We start from the raw sequence: 18,399 nt of genomic DNA on the forward strand, positions 1-18,399 counted from the left end.
TATGAACAATACAACAGGACTGTCAGGATTACGCAACCAAAACTCCTGGTGATGCACCTGATGTATTTAAGGGGCCCGAATGAATGTCACCCATGTTACTGTTATGGTGGTTGACATACTTAAAAGGGACATGGATTGATATTGTGGAGCCCTGCTGAGATACCCCAACCCAGGTGAGCTCAGTTACACACACCACTAGTAAGTGGGGTAAACACAGTAGTGCTGCTCAACACATGCTTCTTTACTAGCCCCACCTGGAAAGATGACTGTGATCCAGAGAACAACTGCTTTATTGACCAGGGCAAAATGAAATCTACAACATATATCCTTGAAATGTGTTGGGCTGAACCAACACATGATGGACACACAAATAAGGAAGGCTGAATGGGGCCTAACCCAAACAAGTTAATGGTCCAAGGCCGACTGATTCAATTGCATACACCACAAGAGGTTTGTCACTAAACTAGAAGATAGACTTATAGAAAGGATTAGTTGCTTATTGACACCAAATTTATTTGAATTAATATATAGAGATACACACACACACATACATATGCACATGTGCTTTTTCATAAGTAGTAAACTAAACTGCGTATTGCACCAAAGTGGGAAAAAATTCACTTTTGGGACTAAATGTCCTAAATTGATCAAGTGCACTTTATTGGGGGTATGCTACCAATGCTGGGAATTCGAGAAACAATTACTTGAGTAACTCATAAATTGGAGGTCAAGGCGTGGCAGCAGAACGTGGGTTAAGTCATGAGGGGCAAAGTCATAAAAAGCGGAGTCTGCCAGTCAGCATATACAATTACTTTTTTTTTAAATCTGTCACAAAGAACAACAAGGATGAATGTGACATTAAATCTGCTCACCTAATTTGTCCCAAAGAGACTGCATTTGAAAATATCTTCAGGGGTGAATATACCTGCTGCAGAGATCTTAGTGTGCCCAGCAATTTTCAGAGGATATTAGTAATGGTAAGATAACTCGGATTTCTAATTCAGTTCTGGCAAAGTTCTGGTTTTTGCCCAATTACAGTTTTGGCTCAAAGTAGCACAGCGGGTTAAACTGCCTGCTGTAGAGCAAATCACAGCTTTGTATTTTATTTAGATAGGTAAGTGGGTAAACTGCTTTTGACACAGAAATCCTTTTGTTACTTCTGGTTCATAATTTCAATCTATCTAATATAGCACAATTAACTATAGGATCCTTACTGTTGTTTCTTTTGGATAGTAATAAAGTCCTAATAGTACAGACAACCCCATTCACTATATTGCATTTTAAATCCTGATTTTGTTATTTTACCGACCGTGCACTCTTCCCATATACTGTTTACAAGCAAATATGAGATGTGATTCCTAGATCTTATAACTTTGATTGGCTTATGTAACATTTCCTGTACATTGATTTACACATTTGTATGATTTATTGTCTATCTGTGTGTGATTTAAAACACTCAGCACAGGGATGTGTATCACCATAAACAAATTAAATAAAAAAGAAATTGTAAATGCCATTTAAATAGTTATATACGTAATTACTCATACACAAAGATACATCCTACATTTTTACACTTCATGCACATCTCTTATATGGGGGATCAAAGTCAAAACCCTGCCTCTAAATCACATTTTCTCTAAAACACCCGTGGAGGGAGCCACTTTGTTTCCTTCCATTGCATTGCCATCTAAATATTAGGCACTAGATGGCTTCCAGCCAGAATGAAACTTGAACCAAAGATGGCCTGATGGAAGTTTACATCAGGACTTTGATTTGGTCCCACCTGGAGAAGAAAATAAGAAATACCCTTCACCTCCTCCACACTGCTGCTCTGAACAGAAAGCAGACAACTTGAAGGTGCTGATGAATTTTGTTCCAGTGTAGGACAATGATACCAGGACAAATTAAACAAATTTTACTGTGTCGACCAGATCTCGGATGTGGCTCAGGAATAGCTTCCAGAACCAGCTACTGGTGGTAACCCCTCATTTCCTGCACCGCATACACTGATCCACTATAAAGATCCAACAAAATAAATCTGAATACTATACTTATTTACAGTGCACTTTCTTAGGTCCCATGTTGAAATTAAATATGAGTGTGACTGAGGCAATTATGCTAACATTTTGAACGCTATTGACATGACCTACTTACTCAGCAAGAGCAATCTAAACTAGGCATTATTGATGTGGAGATCATGTCAAAATTCCAGGAACAGAGAATCTCTCTAGTTCTGTAACCAAACCAATTCCCTTTTCTCATTTCAGTCCAGACAGCAGGCCATAACAAATGCAAAATCTAAATCCAGGAACCAAATACTGTTTAGCAAGCAAGAGAGTAGGAAGCATAGCCAGATTGACCTCCATTTTAGGTTAATCACAACCTACACCAGACGAGAAGATGCAATAAGGTCCATATTTCATAAGATTTGGTTCCAAATCAGAAATAATCAAATTTTAGGAAAAGTGGCAATGTGTAGACCTGGGGTGTCATCGAGAAGCGAAAAAGCAATGAGGGAAAATCTGGTTAAAAGTAGTCCTGAAAGTAGTAGCAGTGGTTTTCAGAAATGGGGCCGGTGTAAACCTGCCAACATGGAAAGAGCATGAACAAATTAGCGCATTAAGGGTCAATATAACTGCAAAGCAGAGTTTGCAGTCTAGGTCTTCCAATGCCCATGTGGATTAATGTACGTGGGAAGGACCATACTACCCCTATATAAAAGTATCCTTCAGCATTTACGGGCAATTTAAGACACAGACAGGGCATACCCGTTAGCCAGACACATTGAGGAACTGTATGGAAGTGAAGTGAAGGCTGATGGCCAATGCTAGACTTGTATGCTCCGCCAATGCTTGTTTTAGATAGCTGCTGTTGAGCACCTCTGGCTTTCAATGGAAGTCTGTAAAAGCATAAGGTAAAAGGAAGAACACAAGGGTAAATGTTGGTTAACTTAGCAGGGGCCTTGAAGATCATCTGGACTAATCTCAACAAATCCAGTCTACCCTAGAACAACTGTATTTGCTCCCAAAATCTGGATGTCGTGAATAATATGGAGATAAATCAAACAGTAGTTTAACAAAGCAGTTTTCTCATACATATATAACTGGCTACAATGGAACCAGTCAGCTTGATGACACATGAATAGTGCTCCTAGAAAATGGATTAAAGTGGTAAATATGCTACCCTATGCTTTGCCACTAGAACTAGTTGCTTACCCTATGTTTTTCCACTAGGACTAGTTGCAAAGGGCCTCTGATTCCTTTTATTTGTAGACCTGCCTGAGGCAAGTCACTTTAGGCTGGGAGGGAAGGAAGCAGGTTCCAGGCTCACACTTCATATCAGAGATTACACTATGGGCAAGACTTAATTGTAATATGTGTGGTGTTGTATGTCCAAGAGAAAATCATCTGTTTGATTTGAACAGGGTATGATCTTTCAGACTTCACAGTAATGTCAAGTCATGCAGAACCTGGCATACATAATCTTAGTGGTAAAGAGGCAATGGGATATGTGAGTCATGAACTTTTGAATTGGTTTATTGTTTTACAAATAATATACTATCCTGCCATCTTTAAAACTGCATGCTACATTCACTAGACCTCAGTTAATCCTTTTCCTTAATCCAGTTAAACAAACACATGAGTCAGAAGAATATCGGCTTTGCTTGATCCAGGAAATACTAGATGATTGGCCTTGCCTCCAAATGAATCTCAGTCTCAACGAAAATGTTCTATGGTTTTTGAAGCCAGTGTTAGCTATCAATTATTCCTATGTCTATCAAATAAACAGGGCAAAATATGTGCCTGATTGAGAGAGTACCCAAAAGCAATCACAGTTATAAAAGAGGAGTATGAATGCATCTTCATACCTACTTCACAGTTTCAGGAGAGGGCCAGAAAACCTCCACCCTTTAATTCATGTAATGTGCAAGAATCAATTTATGTTGTTGAAGGTGGACTTCCAAGAGAATAGCTCATGTGGACTCCATAATGGGAGTTTTGCCATAGACCAGGCATGCAATTCAGCTGTAAAGCTCCTGACTGGACATAATTGTAAAACATACAGCTTTTGTGTACTTTGATGAGACTTAGATCATTGAATATACATTTTACAATTTTTAAGTTTTGACCTACCATCTAATAAGTGTTTGAATTACATCCTTATTTACCTGATTGTCCATTCCCTCATTTGCAGCCATTATATGCAAGGCCTCCAGCCTCCCCAATCACAAATCTCACTAAGCCCTCCCTCCACCATACCACCTATTTTTTCCATGTCTGCTTACGCCAATCCTTGTCGGAGATGGTAGGACCTCTCTGACAGCTATGGTTCAGGAGTTCATGCTTGGTAAGGAACTTGAGCAGGTTCTGGTGTGTTTTTGATTCATTGAATTACTGCTGGCAGTTCTTTAATTAGGTACAAGCAGAACATATATATATACGGTAAATAACGGCTGAAGCAGCTTTCAATTGTTTTAGCCAGGAGCGACTCTTCAATGGCTTTAATCACAATGGGTGTACACTGCTGCAAGGCAGTGGAGACTGGCGGGAGCATGGGGTGCCTTAACAAAGTAACCTGGTCTCAGTGCGGTTGTGGCACTGCTTCCAGGTGATAAGGGTGATGGATTCCTGCAATAACTCTCTCATAGGAAGTGCTACATTTACAGAGGACAAAGGGGGAGCAGTGTTTTCCTACCAAAAGTGGCAAGGTCCCGTTTGGGAAAATATGTTATGTATTTTCCCTGAATCTTGGCAATGTATGATTGGTTGGATAATATACACCCAGTTTCAGGGGCTTTCACTGGATTAGTGGGAACAGTCCAGATTGACCTGCCAAGCCAGGTCTTCCCTGGAATGGAAACAAGCATCCTGGGACAGGTTAAGGGGTACCACCCCTCATCAGCCAGGCTAGCTTGAATCCAGTGGCAAAGTGAGCATGGGACCAACGTCTGGGCGTACTCTGCCAACTTGGGGCAAACAAAGCAAACACAAAGAAATGATGGAGGGAGTGCTGAAACTTTTCAGAAACCCACCCCCAGTCACAGATCTGGGTTGAATCCATCATCATTCTTTAGCTCACTTCGCCACCCCTGATCAGAAACAGCCATATGCAAATCAATCTTGACCCTATGCCTCATGGGAACAGTCCAGACTGGACTGCAAAGCCAGGTCTTCCCTGGAACGGAAACAAGCATCCTGGGACCGGTTTCAGGGAACCACCCCTCATCAGCCAGGCTAGCTTGAATCCAATGGCAAAGTGAGCAAGGGACCAACGTCTGGGCATACCCTGCCAATTTAGGGCAAACAAAGCAAACCCAAGGAGATGATGGACAGAGTGCTGAAACTTTTCAGAAACCCACCCCCAGTCACAGATCTGGGTTGAATCCATCATTGTTCTTTAGCTCACTTCGCCACCCCAGTTGAGACCTAACCATATGCAAATCAGTATTGACCCTGTGCCTCCTGAGAAGAGTCCATAACGTACTGCCAAGCCAGGTCTTCCCTGGACTGAAAACAAGCATCGTTGGACCGGTTTCAGGGTAACTGCCTTCATCAGCCAGGCTAGCATGAATCCAGTGGCAAAGTGAGCAAGGGACCCATGTCTGGGCATACCCTGTCAACTAAGGGCAAACAAAGCAAACACAAGGAGAAGATGGACGGAGTGCTGCAACTTTACAGACACTCACCCCAGTCACAGATCTAGGTTGAATCCATCATCGTACTTTGGCTCACTTCGTCACCTCAGTTCAGACCCAGCTATATGCAAATCAGTCTTGACCCTGTGCCTCATGGGAACAGTCCAGCCCCAACTGTCAAGCAAGGTCTATTCTGAACCAGAAACAAGCATCCTGGGACCGGTCTTCGGATGAGGAAAGGTTGCATTGTAGAGATGTCAGCCGGTGATTCTGGTCTATTTGCAAAGGGTCCAGCTATTTTGTAGGGTGGAGACACCCACCCCTAGTCCCAGGTCTGGGTTGAATCCATCATCAATTTTTAGCTCACTTCGCCATCCCAGTTCAGACCCTGCCATATGCAAATCCGTCTTGACCCTGTGCCTCATTGGAACAGTCCAGACTAAACTGCCAAGCCAGGGTCTTCCCTGGACCAGAAACAAGCATCCTGGGACCCATTTCAGGGTAACACCCCTCATCAGCCAGGCTAGCTTGAATCCAGTGGCAAAGTGAGCAAGGGACCCACGTCTAGCCATAGCCTGACAACTTAGGACGAACAAAGCGTACACAAGGAAATGATGGACGGAGTGCTGAAACTTTTCAGACACTCACCCCAGTCACAGATCTAGGTTGAATCCATCATCGTACTTTGGCTCACTTCGTCACCTCAGTTCAGACCCAGCTATATGCAAATCAGTCTTGACCCTGTGCCTCATGGGAACAGTCCAGCCCCAACTGTCAAGTCAGGTCTTTTCCGAACCAGAAACAAGCATCCTGGGACCGGTCGTTGGATGAGGAAAGGTTGCATTGTAGAGATGTCAGCCGGTGATTCTGGTCTATTTGCAAAGGGTCCAGCTATTTTGTAGGGTGGAGACATTGTTTGTGATGTTTGGCCCTGCCAGGAAGAGGGAAAAACCTGCAACAGTTACTTTGAGCAGAGGTGTCAGGTTGTTGGTCTACAAAGCATATGAGGTTCATGGTCAGGTTCCCCCTTTCTCAAATCAGGGTAGGACTAAGCAGAGCATGGCATCTATGGTGGCAAAGCTGTAGGGAGCGTCCATTGGGGAAATATGCCAGGCTGCAACCTGGGCTGATTCCTCCATATTTGCTAAGCATTATAGACTTGCTGTGGTCCAATGTACTACTGATCTGTTTCTGCAACATGGTGCTCTTCTCTATGGCAAAATAGGAAGAAACTTGATCGCGTGTGTCTAACTAAATTTGTGTTTTCAGCAGGCTTTGTCAGTTATACTGATTTTATTGCTTGCTACATCTCATATGTAATGGCTGTAAGCAAGGGAATGGACAAGGAGGTAATGTCATAATTACTCGTAACTTAGGAAACAGGAGTGTAAATCATTTAAAAAAAAATCCATTAAATAAATAAGACAACACACACAACACCAATCTGTAATAGTTTATATTTTTATGAACAAATAGACACCAAAACAGCAAAGCTTCAATGCAGGGAACCGGAGATATGGATTTTTAAAGAATAAACACTTTCTAGTACTTATAAATGCCAAATTGGGACATCTGGTCATGCTTGACAGGGACAAAGTCAAAGTTTGAGGCTGACCATGATGGAGCCCTAGTCCGATACACTAGGCGGGAGGCCTTGGTCAAAATTTTACTTTCGCACTTAGTTGTTTTTCTGGAAGTTTTCCTCTCAACGTCGAGAAAGCTCCTCTTCAGGCCAGATGCGCATCAACCACATCAGCTTGGTTTTCTGTGAGGTCTCGTCAAATCCTAAAAATTCTGAAGCTTCAGAGCCTTCAGCGAGACAAACCAGGAAACCAGATCGAGTCGCGGTTGAAGGTAGCCAGCTTGACTCTCAAAGTCAAGTCAGTCCCCTTAAGGAGGTTTCCCAAAAAGTTTACCAAAAATCTCCAAACTTCTGGATCTTCTTCCAGAAGGTCTCCTTGAGGGTTCAAAGTGTCCACAACACCAATCCAGGGATCTAGAATCACTGATTTGGCCCTTGGTATGTTGAAATAAATCAAAGGTGGTGAGAGATGCACACCTTCACCTTGGTATGTTGAGACAACAATTCCCAAAATGCACTTGGTCAAATCCTTAAAAGTCTACTGGACACAATCCAAGAAGAGGACTTAATGGTGGAGATGATGCAAGTGAGCTCTGTCCTCCCATAGCATGCCGGGAGTCCACTCCTTAATCCTTCTTGAAGCAAGACAAAGCCTTTAGGGCTGTAGCTCTCAGTGTGCAACAGGTGCAGTCCTTCAGAATGGAATCCTTTTGGGATTCAGGCTTAGGTTCCAGCAGGGCAATCCTTCTTCTCCTTGTAGTTCCAGGCAGCAGATCAGAGTTGCTTGGCAACTTTTTTATTGTTATGCTGTGTTTATGGGCGTCAAGAAGGGGGGAACCCCTGACTAATGGGATACAGGATGCCACCCAGGTGTATGACCACTTCCTCCAATGTGTGTCAGATTCTTATCCCAGAGAGCACTAATCTCTCAAAATCGAACATGGAGGGATTCTCTCCTTGGAGGTTAGACCAGTCTACGCCAACCCACTGGCATGGCTAAGGTTACCTACCACTCCCCTTCCATCCCTCTCTTTAATCTTGTGTGCCTGGGGGTGGTGAGCCTGTGCTGTCCTAAAGTGTCGTTCTCCCCTTGAAGGTCAGTTTGGCCAACCCTCCTCCCTCTTACCTTCTACTTCTGCAGTTTTAGTTCTCCTCCCACAGGATACCCATTGTCTTTATGGCAGACTACTTCCCACCTCATTAAGACAGCTTGGCTGAGCCTGGCAGAGCCTAGCCAATCAGGAGAGAGCATATGGAAGGCTTGATTTTGGCTGACAGAAAAGAAAGTTTAATAAAAATGTATTGTCTGTGATAGCTATTATAAATCTAACAGTGAGAACTAGTTGGATGTATCATAACTATCATTTTAAGTCCTTGAATTGATGAATACAGGCCCCAGCTAGGCCCGCAAAATACAAGGGTTCGCTCTCCTGTAACAAAAGCTAGAAGGAAGTTGGCACGGAAGCTGCAAATACAAAGACAAAGTTTATTAACCCTTAAGGGTGGTCCCACAACTTACACAACACTTCTTCAGTATTGCATAGAGTAGCACAAAGAACTTGCGTACGTGGTCCCCTTTTATACACAACAGAGGGGCTCATAAGTGGGTGGATACAACATAGAGCAAGATTCATTACCATTTATGGACATTTTCGATACAGGATCAATATGTGGGCGGAGTTAACACATTCCTGAGCCTGCGAAAACATGGTCAAACAAGGTCTAACTGATAACAGATGTGGTCAAGTCTGGACATGCGCCAGCCGGACAAAGCAGCTATTTATAGACTGTTACTGGGCAGATTACAAGAGCAACTAGCGAAAAGGTAGGACTCTTCTTGTGCAAAGCACGTGGAGACATGACAATACAAAATGGAGTCCGGACATTAGTCAACATATGACAGGAAACATGTTTCAACTAGAAAGAAGTCATGATTTTGGTGAATCACATCGCAGTTTTTCCCTCACCAGGGTTTACAAAACATGTTTTATAATGTCCCTGCTTATATTTACATGACACCCTAACCCTGTTGCATGTAGGGGAGACCTTAGGAATGGCGTATAGGTAATAATAAGGTAGATTACTACTTTGGAAGAACCTTTAATCCTAAATCGAATTTGCCTATAATTACAATTTATAAGCAGCCTGCAAGGCAGGGCTCACTTTTCTAATGACAAAAGGAAACTCTGCAGTGCACACTCTAATACAGGAAATCTACTGGTCCTCTAAATTTCCCTACTCTATTCTATACTAGGGACCTTGGGTAGTTTGACTGCCCCTTGCCTTATTATGTAATAGGGACTGACAGGGTTCTGTCATTGCCAATTATAATTATACCTAGCCATGTACTTTGGCCCTGGGTCTGGTTACCAAAGTCCAGGGCACAATCAGAGTCAGAAAACAAGCACCTAGTAGTAACAATGGGGGCAGAAAGTGGAGGGGACACGGCAGAAAGGTCCTGATTTGTCACACACTTGTTCTGATTATATTGCTTGCTACACCTCACCTGTAATGGCTGCAAGCGAGGGATGCAACTACCGGTAAGTAATTATGACATTACTAAACATTGAATGAGGGTGAGCGCAACTGTAGTTGTTACCTATCCATGCAGCATAAGTGGTCAAGAGAAAGAGTTCATTTTGCCACATGGAAATACCAAATGCTAAAATGTGAAATTCTAGCATTAGGCAGCTGTCCATGTCCTAAATACAGTGGGTAATTGTGAAAACAGTATAAAATGAGGAGAGTCATCGCTTTTGGCATGTGTCCTTCTTCCACCAAACTCTAGAAAAACAGCCCTCCTCCCCCTGACTCTGGTGAAGAGTCCTGCCATGTCCACGTTTACAAGCCAAGGAATGCATTGTGAATAACTTGAACAATATTTGTTTACAACATCTTCATTGTTGGAAGCAAAATAATGTTGGTAGGTTATAGAGTATCTATATAAGCTAAATATAACATTGATTTTATAAAATGTGTGTTGTTTCTCTGCTTTTGTTCATTGTACTTTCTTAAGTTAGTTTTGCAAAAGACTGACATCCTATAACTATTTTAAAAACAAAATGGCTTATAGAAAGGAATGGGGAAATATGATTGCGCCAATGGACATTGTTAATTACCAGATAAGAATGATGCTATTTTTGAAGAGGGGTGACCATGAGCAATAACCCAAATCATGGTAACTTCTGTATAATTTGTCTCCGAGTATCACTCATCAATAAGGCAAGATAAGTGCAGCGTTGGTGTATTGTATTTGAAAATAATTTAAAACATATGTATATAATATTCTAGTGTGAAGACGCACAATCTTGACAGACTTATGTGGAAAAAACAGTTCTAGAGAAAGAGTATGTTCCTCCGACTCCCGATGAGGTGCCCCCATTGTGTACAATATTGTTTGCCTGATTTAGTTCAGCTGGAGAAAAGGTATTGCTTAAGGTAAGGGCGCTACTTCCTATGAACTTAGAACCTGCAACCTGTGTTGGTTTCTAAATGTCCAAATCATACATGAATAGGGGTCATACTTTTAACACGAGTTATATTTTAACGGCAACATGCCCTGAAAAATTGAAGTGACAAGATGGATATTTTTCAAACTGCAAATATTTTGATGGACAGACGATAAAGTCAGTGTGATGTTGAAAATATGCTGCAAAACGTGGAACTGACAAATGACAGCGCCCAATTGTTTTACACCATCTGCGGAACAGACTGGCAGAAACTCAAGATGCATGGAAAGAACTTCAGTAAAAGGTTGTTGCATCGTTTCCCTACATGGGCCTTTAATTTTATATGCCAAGTTCTTCAATTTCAAAAAAGTAAACTCTTTACTTGTTTGACGGAGTTTACACGCTTTGCATCTCAGGGTGCAGTAGCAATTTGCTCCAGAGCGTGCGAAGGGACTCACGCGCCAGCCAGCAGTTGACTGGAAATAAACAGATGGGTCATGTCGGATGCCAGTACTGAGATGTGCCAGGGTAATGGCAGGAGAGGGGCATCACATAATGGCACTACAGGCCCCGGAGGCCAACTAATTCAGCCGCTGCTGTGTTCTAATTTACAACAGCAAGCAATGAATTTACAAATGAGGTTTCGTTTAATCAGCATCAACTATTTTACAAAGAATTCTGCTTTTCCCCCAAGGCTCTAAACTTAATTAGGTTCTTTACATTTTACTTAGTTGCTTATTGTGTCGAGTTTGACGGTCCAAATGCACCAAGACACAATGGCAAGCTGTAATTTTAATACATTCAGTGGCAGTCGGAAAAGCACTCTATGTAATTAGAGTGCATCTCACTCAAATAAACTCACCGAAATAGCCACTAACAAGAGTGTTTTAAACAAATTAATTAATTTCCATTCATGTTCACGTAGCATCCCCCTTTTGTGCTATATTAAACACTTACATGTATTTGTCATTCCATCTTTGTTTTAATCCATCAGTTAATGCCCCCATCCATTATTTAGCGCCTCAAGAGACCCCATTCACATTTTTGCAAATGGTTACCACGCTAACTTAAGGTTCGGGAACTTTTCAGTGGTTTATGAGAACTATTTTGTCCCTAAACCATTTGTCTATATGGACAGGGGTGGATATTTTGAAGGGATGTCTACAATATGGCCCTGCCAAGCTGCAATTCATTTTCCATTTCTAAATCCATATGAGGCATTGGTTACATGTTACAGATTCCTAAAATGGGTTTATTGCATTGCTAAGAGCATTTTCCAGTTGCAAACTCCGAATCATAGCGTTTGTGACCGAAAAACTGCTTTGCACATCTGGCACTGAATTGGCCTTTTCTCTTCATGTATTGTTTCCTCCCAATTCCCTGATTATGGAACTGAACAAATAGTGATGCACCATGAGAAATGTAGTGAAGCAATGCTTTTCTAAACTATTTGTGAATTTTTCGTTGTCAAGTCCACATTCAAAATATGCAGGCTTGCACACTGAACACCACCACATGTCAAGATAATCACTGTTGGAAATGGCCCTTTCTGCAGGGTCACTCCCAAACTGTTTGCCTTCCTCCTCACCTTCTGCTGAATTTGTTTTGTTGGCTTTAGGCCTCTGAGCACTTTACTCCTGCGAATCAGTGGTAAATAGCATGTGCTCTCTCCCTAAAATCTGGTATCATTGGCTTAGCCACAATTGGCATATTTAATTTACTTATGAATCTTGCTAAAAGTGCACTAGATGTGCCCAGGGACTGTACATTAAATGCTGCTTGTGGGCCTGCAGCACTAGTTGTGACACCCACATCAGTTAACCTTTAAACATGTCTCAAGCCTGCCACTGGAGAGCCTGTATGTGCAGTTTTAAACTGCCATGCCAACCGGGCAAGTTAACCCTCTTGCCAGGCCCAACCTTCCTCTTCTAATACATACAAATCACCTCTAAGATAGGCCCTGGACAGTCCCAAAGGCAGGGTTCAGTGTATTTAAAAAGGTCGACATGTACATTTTAGTTTTACATGTCCGAATTAAAACTTGGTTTTTCACTACTGCAAGGTCTATCTCCCCCATGGGTTGACATTGGGATTACCTTATTACATTTTATAAGTCTAATTTCCAATTGGGAAAAGATAGACTTTTTGAGAGTGGTGTCTCTGGACTCATAATTAAAAATCACAACTTATGGTAAAGTTGGATTTTAAGTTGTAAGTCTGAAAATGCCACTTTTAGAAAATTGGCATTTTCTTACTTTAACCATTCTGTGTCTTCTACCCACCTCTGAATACATCTCTGGGGTGGATGACAGCTGGGCTTTGTGCATTCCCTCCAGACAGAAACACACAAATGGATCTTAGGTGTGACTGATAGGCCATCAACATCCTGGTGGGCCATCCTGGGAAGGACTGGAAGGAGGAGCTGAAACTTACACCTGAATAGGCTGTGCTTGTCCCCACATAAAGGCTGGGTACCCCCCTGTAGTGATTCAGAAAGCAGGGCAGGAAGGGCAGGGACTCAGCACACTTTAAAGGCCTCGATTTGAAGTCTCCCCCACTTAAAAGGCACAACTGGGTACAAGTACTGGACCTCAGACACCACCACTTTAAACACTTTTGGACGTGTAAAGAAACTCTGTCAGGAAGGAGGACTTCAGTACTGCTTCAAGGACTGCCATTCTGCTGGACTGCTGCTCTGGAAAAACTTATTTTCTGTTGTGTTGTGCTGCCTGCTACCCTCTTCCCTTGCTGAGAAAGAACTGGACTTGCTCGAACCAAAAGTGATCTCCAAGGGCATGCTGGCTTGCCTTCTGGTTTGAGACTCAGGGATATCAAAGCCTCCTGTTCCTGTACCTGGTCCATTGGAAATGGGTCCAGGTGCTTGCTCCAGTGGAACTGACGCATCCTCTGCTGCTGGAAGCAGAATCGATGCATCGCCAGTATTGCAGGAACAGACTCAGAGCATCGCACTCGGAAACAGCGCATCGCCTCAAGAACAGATGCATCGGAACCGCCGCATCTGTGAAAGAAGGTTGACACATCCTTTCAACTTCGTGGACGAACCAAGCAGATTAGCTTCAGAACCAATGCATTTTGGCTTCAGTTTTTCATCTTCGGAACCAGTGCATCACCATTGTTGTGTGGATAAAATCAACGCTTCACCTCGACTACAAGGATCAACACGATGCATCACTCGGCTGCACCTCGCATCTTGCTCTTGCGACCAGTATCAAAGTACTTTGTTCAGCATGCCTTGCATGGCTCCAGTATCCGACCCATGCTCCATTGAGGTGAGCCTGACCTCTTTAGTCTGCCCCAGTCCAGTGCAAAGAGAGAACCCCCATAGGTACTTATTGCTTTAAAGCACTATTTTTACTTTTAATCTTAAAAACATGTATGTCGCCTTCTACTTATTGGATTTTAGTTGTTTTGGCCTTGGTCTAGTCATAAAATCATAATAATTTTTTATAACTGGTGTGGAGTCTTTTTGTGGTGTTTTCACTGTGTTATTGTTTGAAATTTTGCAAAAAATACTTTACACATTGCCTCTTAAATTAAGCCTGACTGCACTGTGCCAAGCTACCAGAGGGGGAGCACAGGTTAATTTAGAATGACCATGGTTGTGATTCCTGCTTGGACAGGGTGCATACCTCTGCCAACCAGAAACTCATTTACTAACAATCACTGATTTCATTTCATCATGACATATTTGAGTGTTTACTTCAGCCTAAATTTAGAACTGGTAAGAAATAGGTTTATGTTTGCAGATTGGAGTAACATTACTTCAGAATCCATTGAGTAATGAATACAAATAATGGCAATTGTCTATTCCCTGAGAACTCAACAAAATCTCTTTAAGTATATTTTTGGATTTACCAACTGTTAACAATGCCACTCTTTGTCGGATTTGTTGAAAAATAAATTAAAAAAAGAATTATAAACACAAAGGCAGACATTCCAAATGGATAATTTAACATCCTGACTTTCCCAGTGACAAATTTCTAACTCACAATTTGTCCATCAATTTCCAGGTTATCGTTGAAAAAGGAGACAGCAACCTCTTCTGAAGTGCAAGATTAGATGCCTTGAGTTTGTTGCAGTAAAGGAAAAGTGACGACATTTATTGCCTATGGCTCAAGGAAAAAGCCCTCTGAAACCAAGAAAAGGCTTCTCAGCAGCACGCAAGGGACTGGTGCAACTCAATCTAATACTGACTCCGTTTCTTGAAAAACTGTTTTTGTTAGTGTGCTGCCAGTGCATCACCCACTGAGCCCATAATCGTACGATCTTTACCTTTACCTTTACCAGATGTCTAACAATGTTTGGAACTGATTTATTCAGTCAATTGAATCTGGGATGGTGTCCTTTTGAGAGGAGGGTGTTATGTTTTTTTCAAAGGCTGTTGTAAATTACCTTTGGATGTTATTAAAGTAGTTGGGATCAAAATCTGAAAGTCCATAGTGAAGTGATCGGACCTTACTATTTTTACAAACTCTTTTACATCTTGATATTTTGACACATCATTGCTGCTGGCTGGATGAGCCAGGTAAAGATGTGAGAATGCTGATCCTATTTGTGTGAGACGTGATGATACGCCTTTGCTTCCCTAATCAACATTTAAATCTGCTAAAGATGGCAAACGTTTAGCATCATAAATATATATTTGAGGAATGAGGAATAGAGTGCCCAGAGCCAGTCTACTTTCTTTCCCCCCAACCTCAACTAAGGGCACCACCCAGTACCAGTGTCAGACCTATATGCGACTGGGTATGCATGAGGTTTTACAGCATGGATGCAACTGTGCTTCCAGAATTCTTGCAATCATAGGATTTAGGTTCCCCACGAAACTCAAGGAGGTAGGGGCATCTAGTAACTTTATACCTATGAAAGCTTAACATATTAAGAAGGCAAGATATATCTGTGTGCAATATGTAGGTTTATTGTTTCAGTTATGCTGAGTCCTGCCTGCCTATCGTGCCAACTTGGTTGATACCATGAATATCACACACACCCCATTCATATTCATCAAGAAAGTGAAATATTTATCCTGAAATTAAACATAGCAAAACTTCATTGTATTGATTCTGTAAATAATATGAATAAGGTACTTATGTTGCTATGGAGACTGGCAGCCCCAAAGAGTACAATGCTACATACCTGGTGTATGATCCTTGTCAATGTAGCTACCTACAATGGCATCCACATTGCCCAGAGTCCAATTAAAGTCATTCTGAGTTCCTTGTGCAAGACCACAAGCACTTTCCCAGTGTCCACCTGGGACTTCAAAATTGCAGCTTCCGCTAAAATTGGTATAGAGAGCTGATAGAGAGAAGAGAAGAAACCAAAACAATTAAACCTAACCCACTGCTTAGTTTATTTTGGAAACAAAAACAATATTTTGTTGTGAAAGAAAATGGTGTACCTGGTCAATTTGACTATTTCATGGTCTGATTTCGTGATTTAAAATCATGTTAATTCACTGAAACACAGCATGATTTGTATGCAGTGTTCTTGTATACAGCTTTTCAGTGTTAATAAAACACTGTGGCTCTTTCTCATTACACCACGGAGTTCACTGCACCTGCTTTGCAGCAGCCCCTTCAGACGCAATAGAGCATGATTTCACCCATCGGCACAAGGATGCCTATTCAACTTGGGAAATCTATGAGTGAAAATTGCTGAACACGCAGATTTCTACCTACTCTTAGGGAAATCTCTGCTCAAATGCAAGTCACTAAATTCGGGGCTATTATTCTGTCATTAGTAGAAGTATGCATCTCTATTCCTTACCTGAGCAAATGGAGAAAATTATAACTCAAATTATTTGTGAAGTTATAAGTAACCCTATGAACTTTTTTGGCATATGCTGATAAGGACAGCTTTATACAGTGTAGACCGAGAGCTTCATCAATGCTACATGCAACTACAAATTGAAGATGTAATCAGCATTTGCCTGAGGGAAATCATGTCAAACATCAATGCTAGAAGCATATAACTACAGTCTCCATCCTGGCCTCTGCCTTCTTCCCCATGTATGGCACGACATTGTGTACTCCTGAGACCTGCTACATCCTCTAGGTTGTAGCCCTCCCACTCAAGAGGAAGCAAAGTCAATGGATCACTAGAAGGGCCTTCATGCTCTGCCTCTAAGAATCCTCAGTGGAGTAGAGAAAATTGCCATGTGACACAAGAAAATTGATACATTTATTCGTGTGGGGATGTGAAAAACCAGCACCAGTGAGAGGCAGGTTAAAGAGGTGTTTAATAAGATACAGGTGGCAAAGGCTCTGCCTGAATCCCACCTTGTCTAACCTTCCCCTCAATGAAAGTATCCTCTCTAGCATGCACCTTAACCTGCATGATAGCCTGCCTGTTCCACAGAATTATAATGTAAGGCTCCTCACTCATGCCACACTGTCCTCAAATGCAAAATGCTCATCAAATGTAGAAACACATCCAATAAATGACAACTGCACACACCATTTCACTTCAGATTTTAAAAAGATTATATTAATCTTGACACCTTCCTTGCCACAGTTCCGACATCTGGCGCCATACTGATAACAGCTGGAGTTGCAACAGTCCCTCCAGTGGCAGGGTCACAACCAGAACCAACATTCCTATGTATTCCTAACACTTAACCATGTATGCTTCATGAATTCCAATGACACAACCAAGTGTGCCATGCATGGATCTTGACTATATATGGCAAGACAATGTACTCATATAACAGTCATATTGTAAGTGATTACAATCCCACTCATGTCCTTTTCTCATTTTCAGGGCCTTTGTTGCCAGACTCGGGGTGACCTGTATTCATATGCTGCAGCGCTGACTGCACTACCATATGAAATAACCTAAGACACAAGATAGAAGGCAGAGCATAGTAAATCAATGAGAAATAAAAAGTTTACTATTATTCTTGTGGCTGGGTGTCCACCACAAGAAATTAAGCCAGTAAATTGTTAGGTCCAGTCAAAGTTTTCAGTAATTTAAACCTGAGCTCAACCCCTGGTGACTGTGGCATAGAGCATAGAAGCTTACCTTAGAGCAAATGTGGAAAGCATTTAGAAGCACCAAAACAGCTTAAAGAGTAAACATACAAAACAATATATATATCACTTCAATTTATAAAAATAGAGAAAAGATTAATAAGCAACATGACACCAAAACCATTTGATTTTTAAAAGAATTAAGAGAAAATAGAGCACAAAAGCACAGAGTGCCTATGGCAGCCAATGGCCATGGTAGGTCAGGACCTAAGCACGATTCGAGGCTAATCGTGATGGATCACGAGTCAGATTAACAAAGTAGATTGACCCTGATAGTATCCGGAAGTAGGGAAGTTTGAGAAGGTTTCCAGGCCCAACTCCAGGAAAAACTCTTGTCCATGTGGGACAAACCTGAATTTAAATCCAACACTGTTGAACTACCAGTCAGATACTTTTTGCGGCCTGCCCCCTTGAAGCTCTGTAGTAAAAGGTTTAAAAAATATCCTAAACTTCTTTTGGCCCTCAAACAACTGGAACAGTACACTTTCAAGGCACACAGAATTTCAGGGGGAGCACTTAGGACTCTCGCGGTATAAGGCAGAGGACAACGGCAAAATCCAGTTTAAGTCTAGGTCAAGTTGCCACTGGTCAGCTATAACTCTTCAAAGGTATGCCATCCTCTTCAGCTCTTTTATGTTCCTGGACCCACCCAGGCGATCAGCCGTATGATCCTTGGAGATC

At 41.9% G+C, this 18,399-nt stretch overlaps 1 protein-coding gene across 4 annotated transcripts in view; it reads right to left on the reverse strand.

The window, feature by feature from the left end:
* MALRD1 (MAM and LDL receptor class A domain containing 1) overlaps positions 1-18,399 on the reverse strand; it is a 2,533,556-nt gene that overhangs the window by 858,170 nt on the left and 1,656,987 nt on the right. For 2 of the 4 annotated variants that reach the window (XM_085630826.1, XM_085630824.1), the window contains exon 26: positions 15,824-15,985. The exons of 1 other annotated variant lie outside the window; for it this stretch is intronic. In XM_085630826.1, coding sequence (XP_085486952.1) covers positions 15,824-15,985 — 162 coding nt within the window. Of the gene's footprint in view, positions 1-15,819; positions 15,986-18,399 lie in introns of all 4 variants that reach the window. One more of the 4 variants, XM_085630825.1, reaches the window with a different exon arrangement.

This window comes from Triturus cristatus, chromosome 10 (assembly GCF_964204655.1).
Source record: "Triturus cristatus chromosome 10, aTriCri1.1, whole genome shotgun sequence".
Taxonomy (NCBI): Eukaryota; Metazoa; Chordata; class Amphibia; order Caudata; family Salamandridae; genus Triturus; species Triturus cristatus.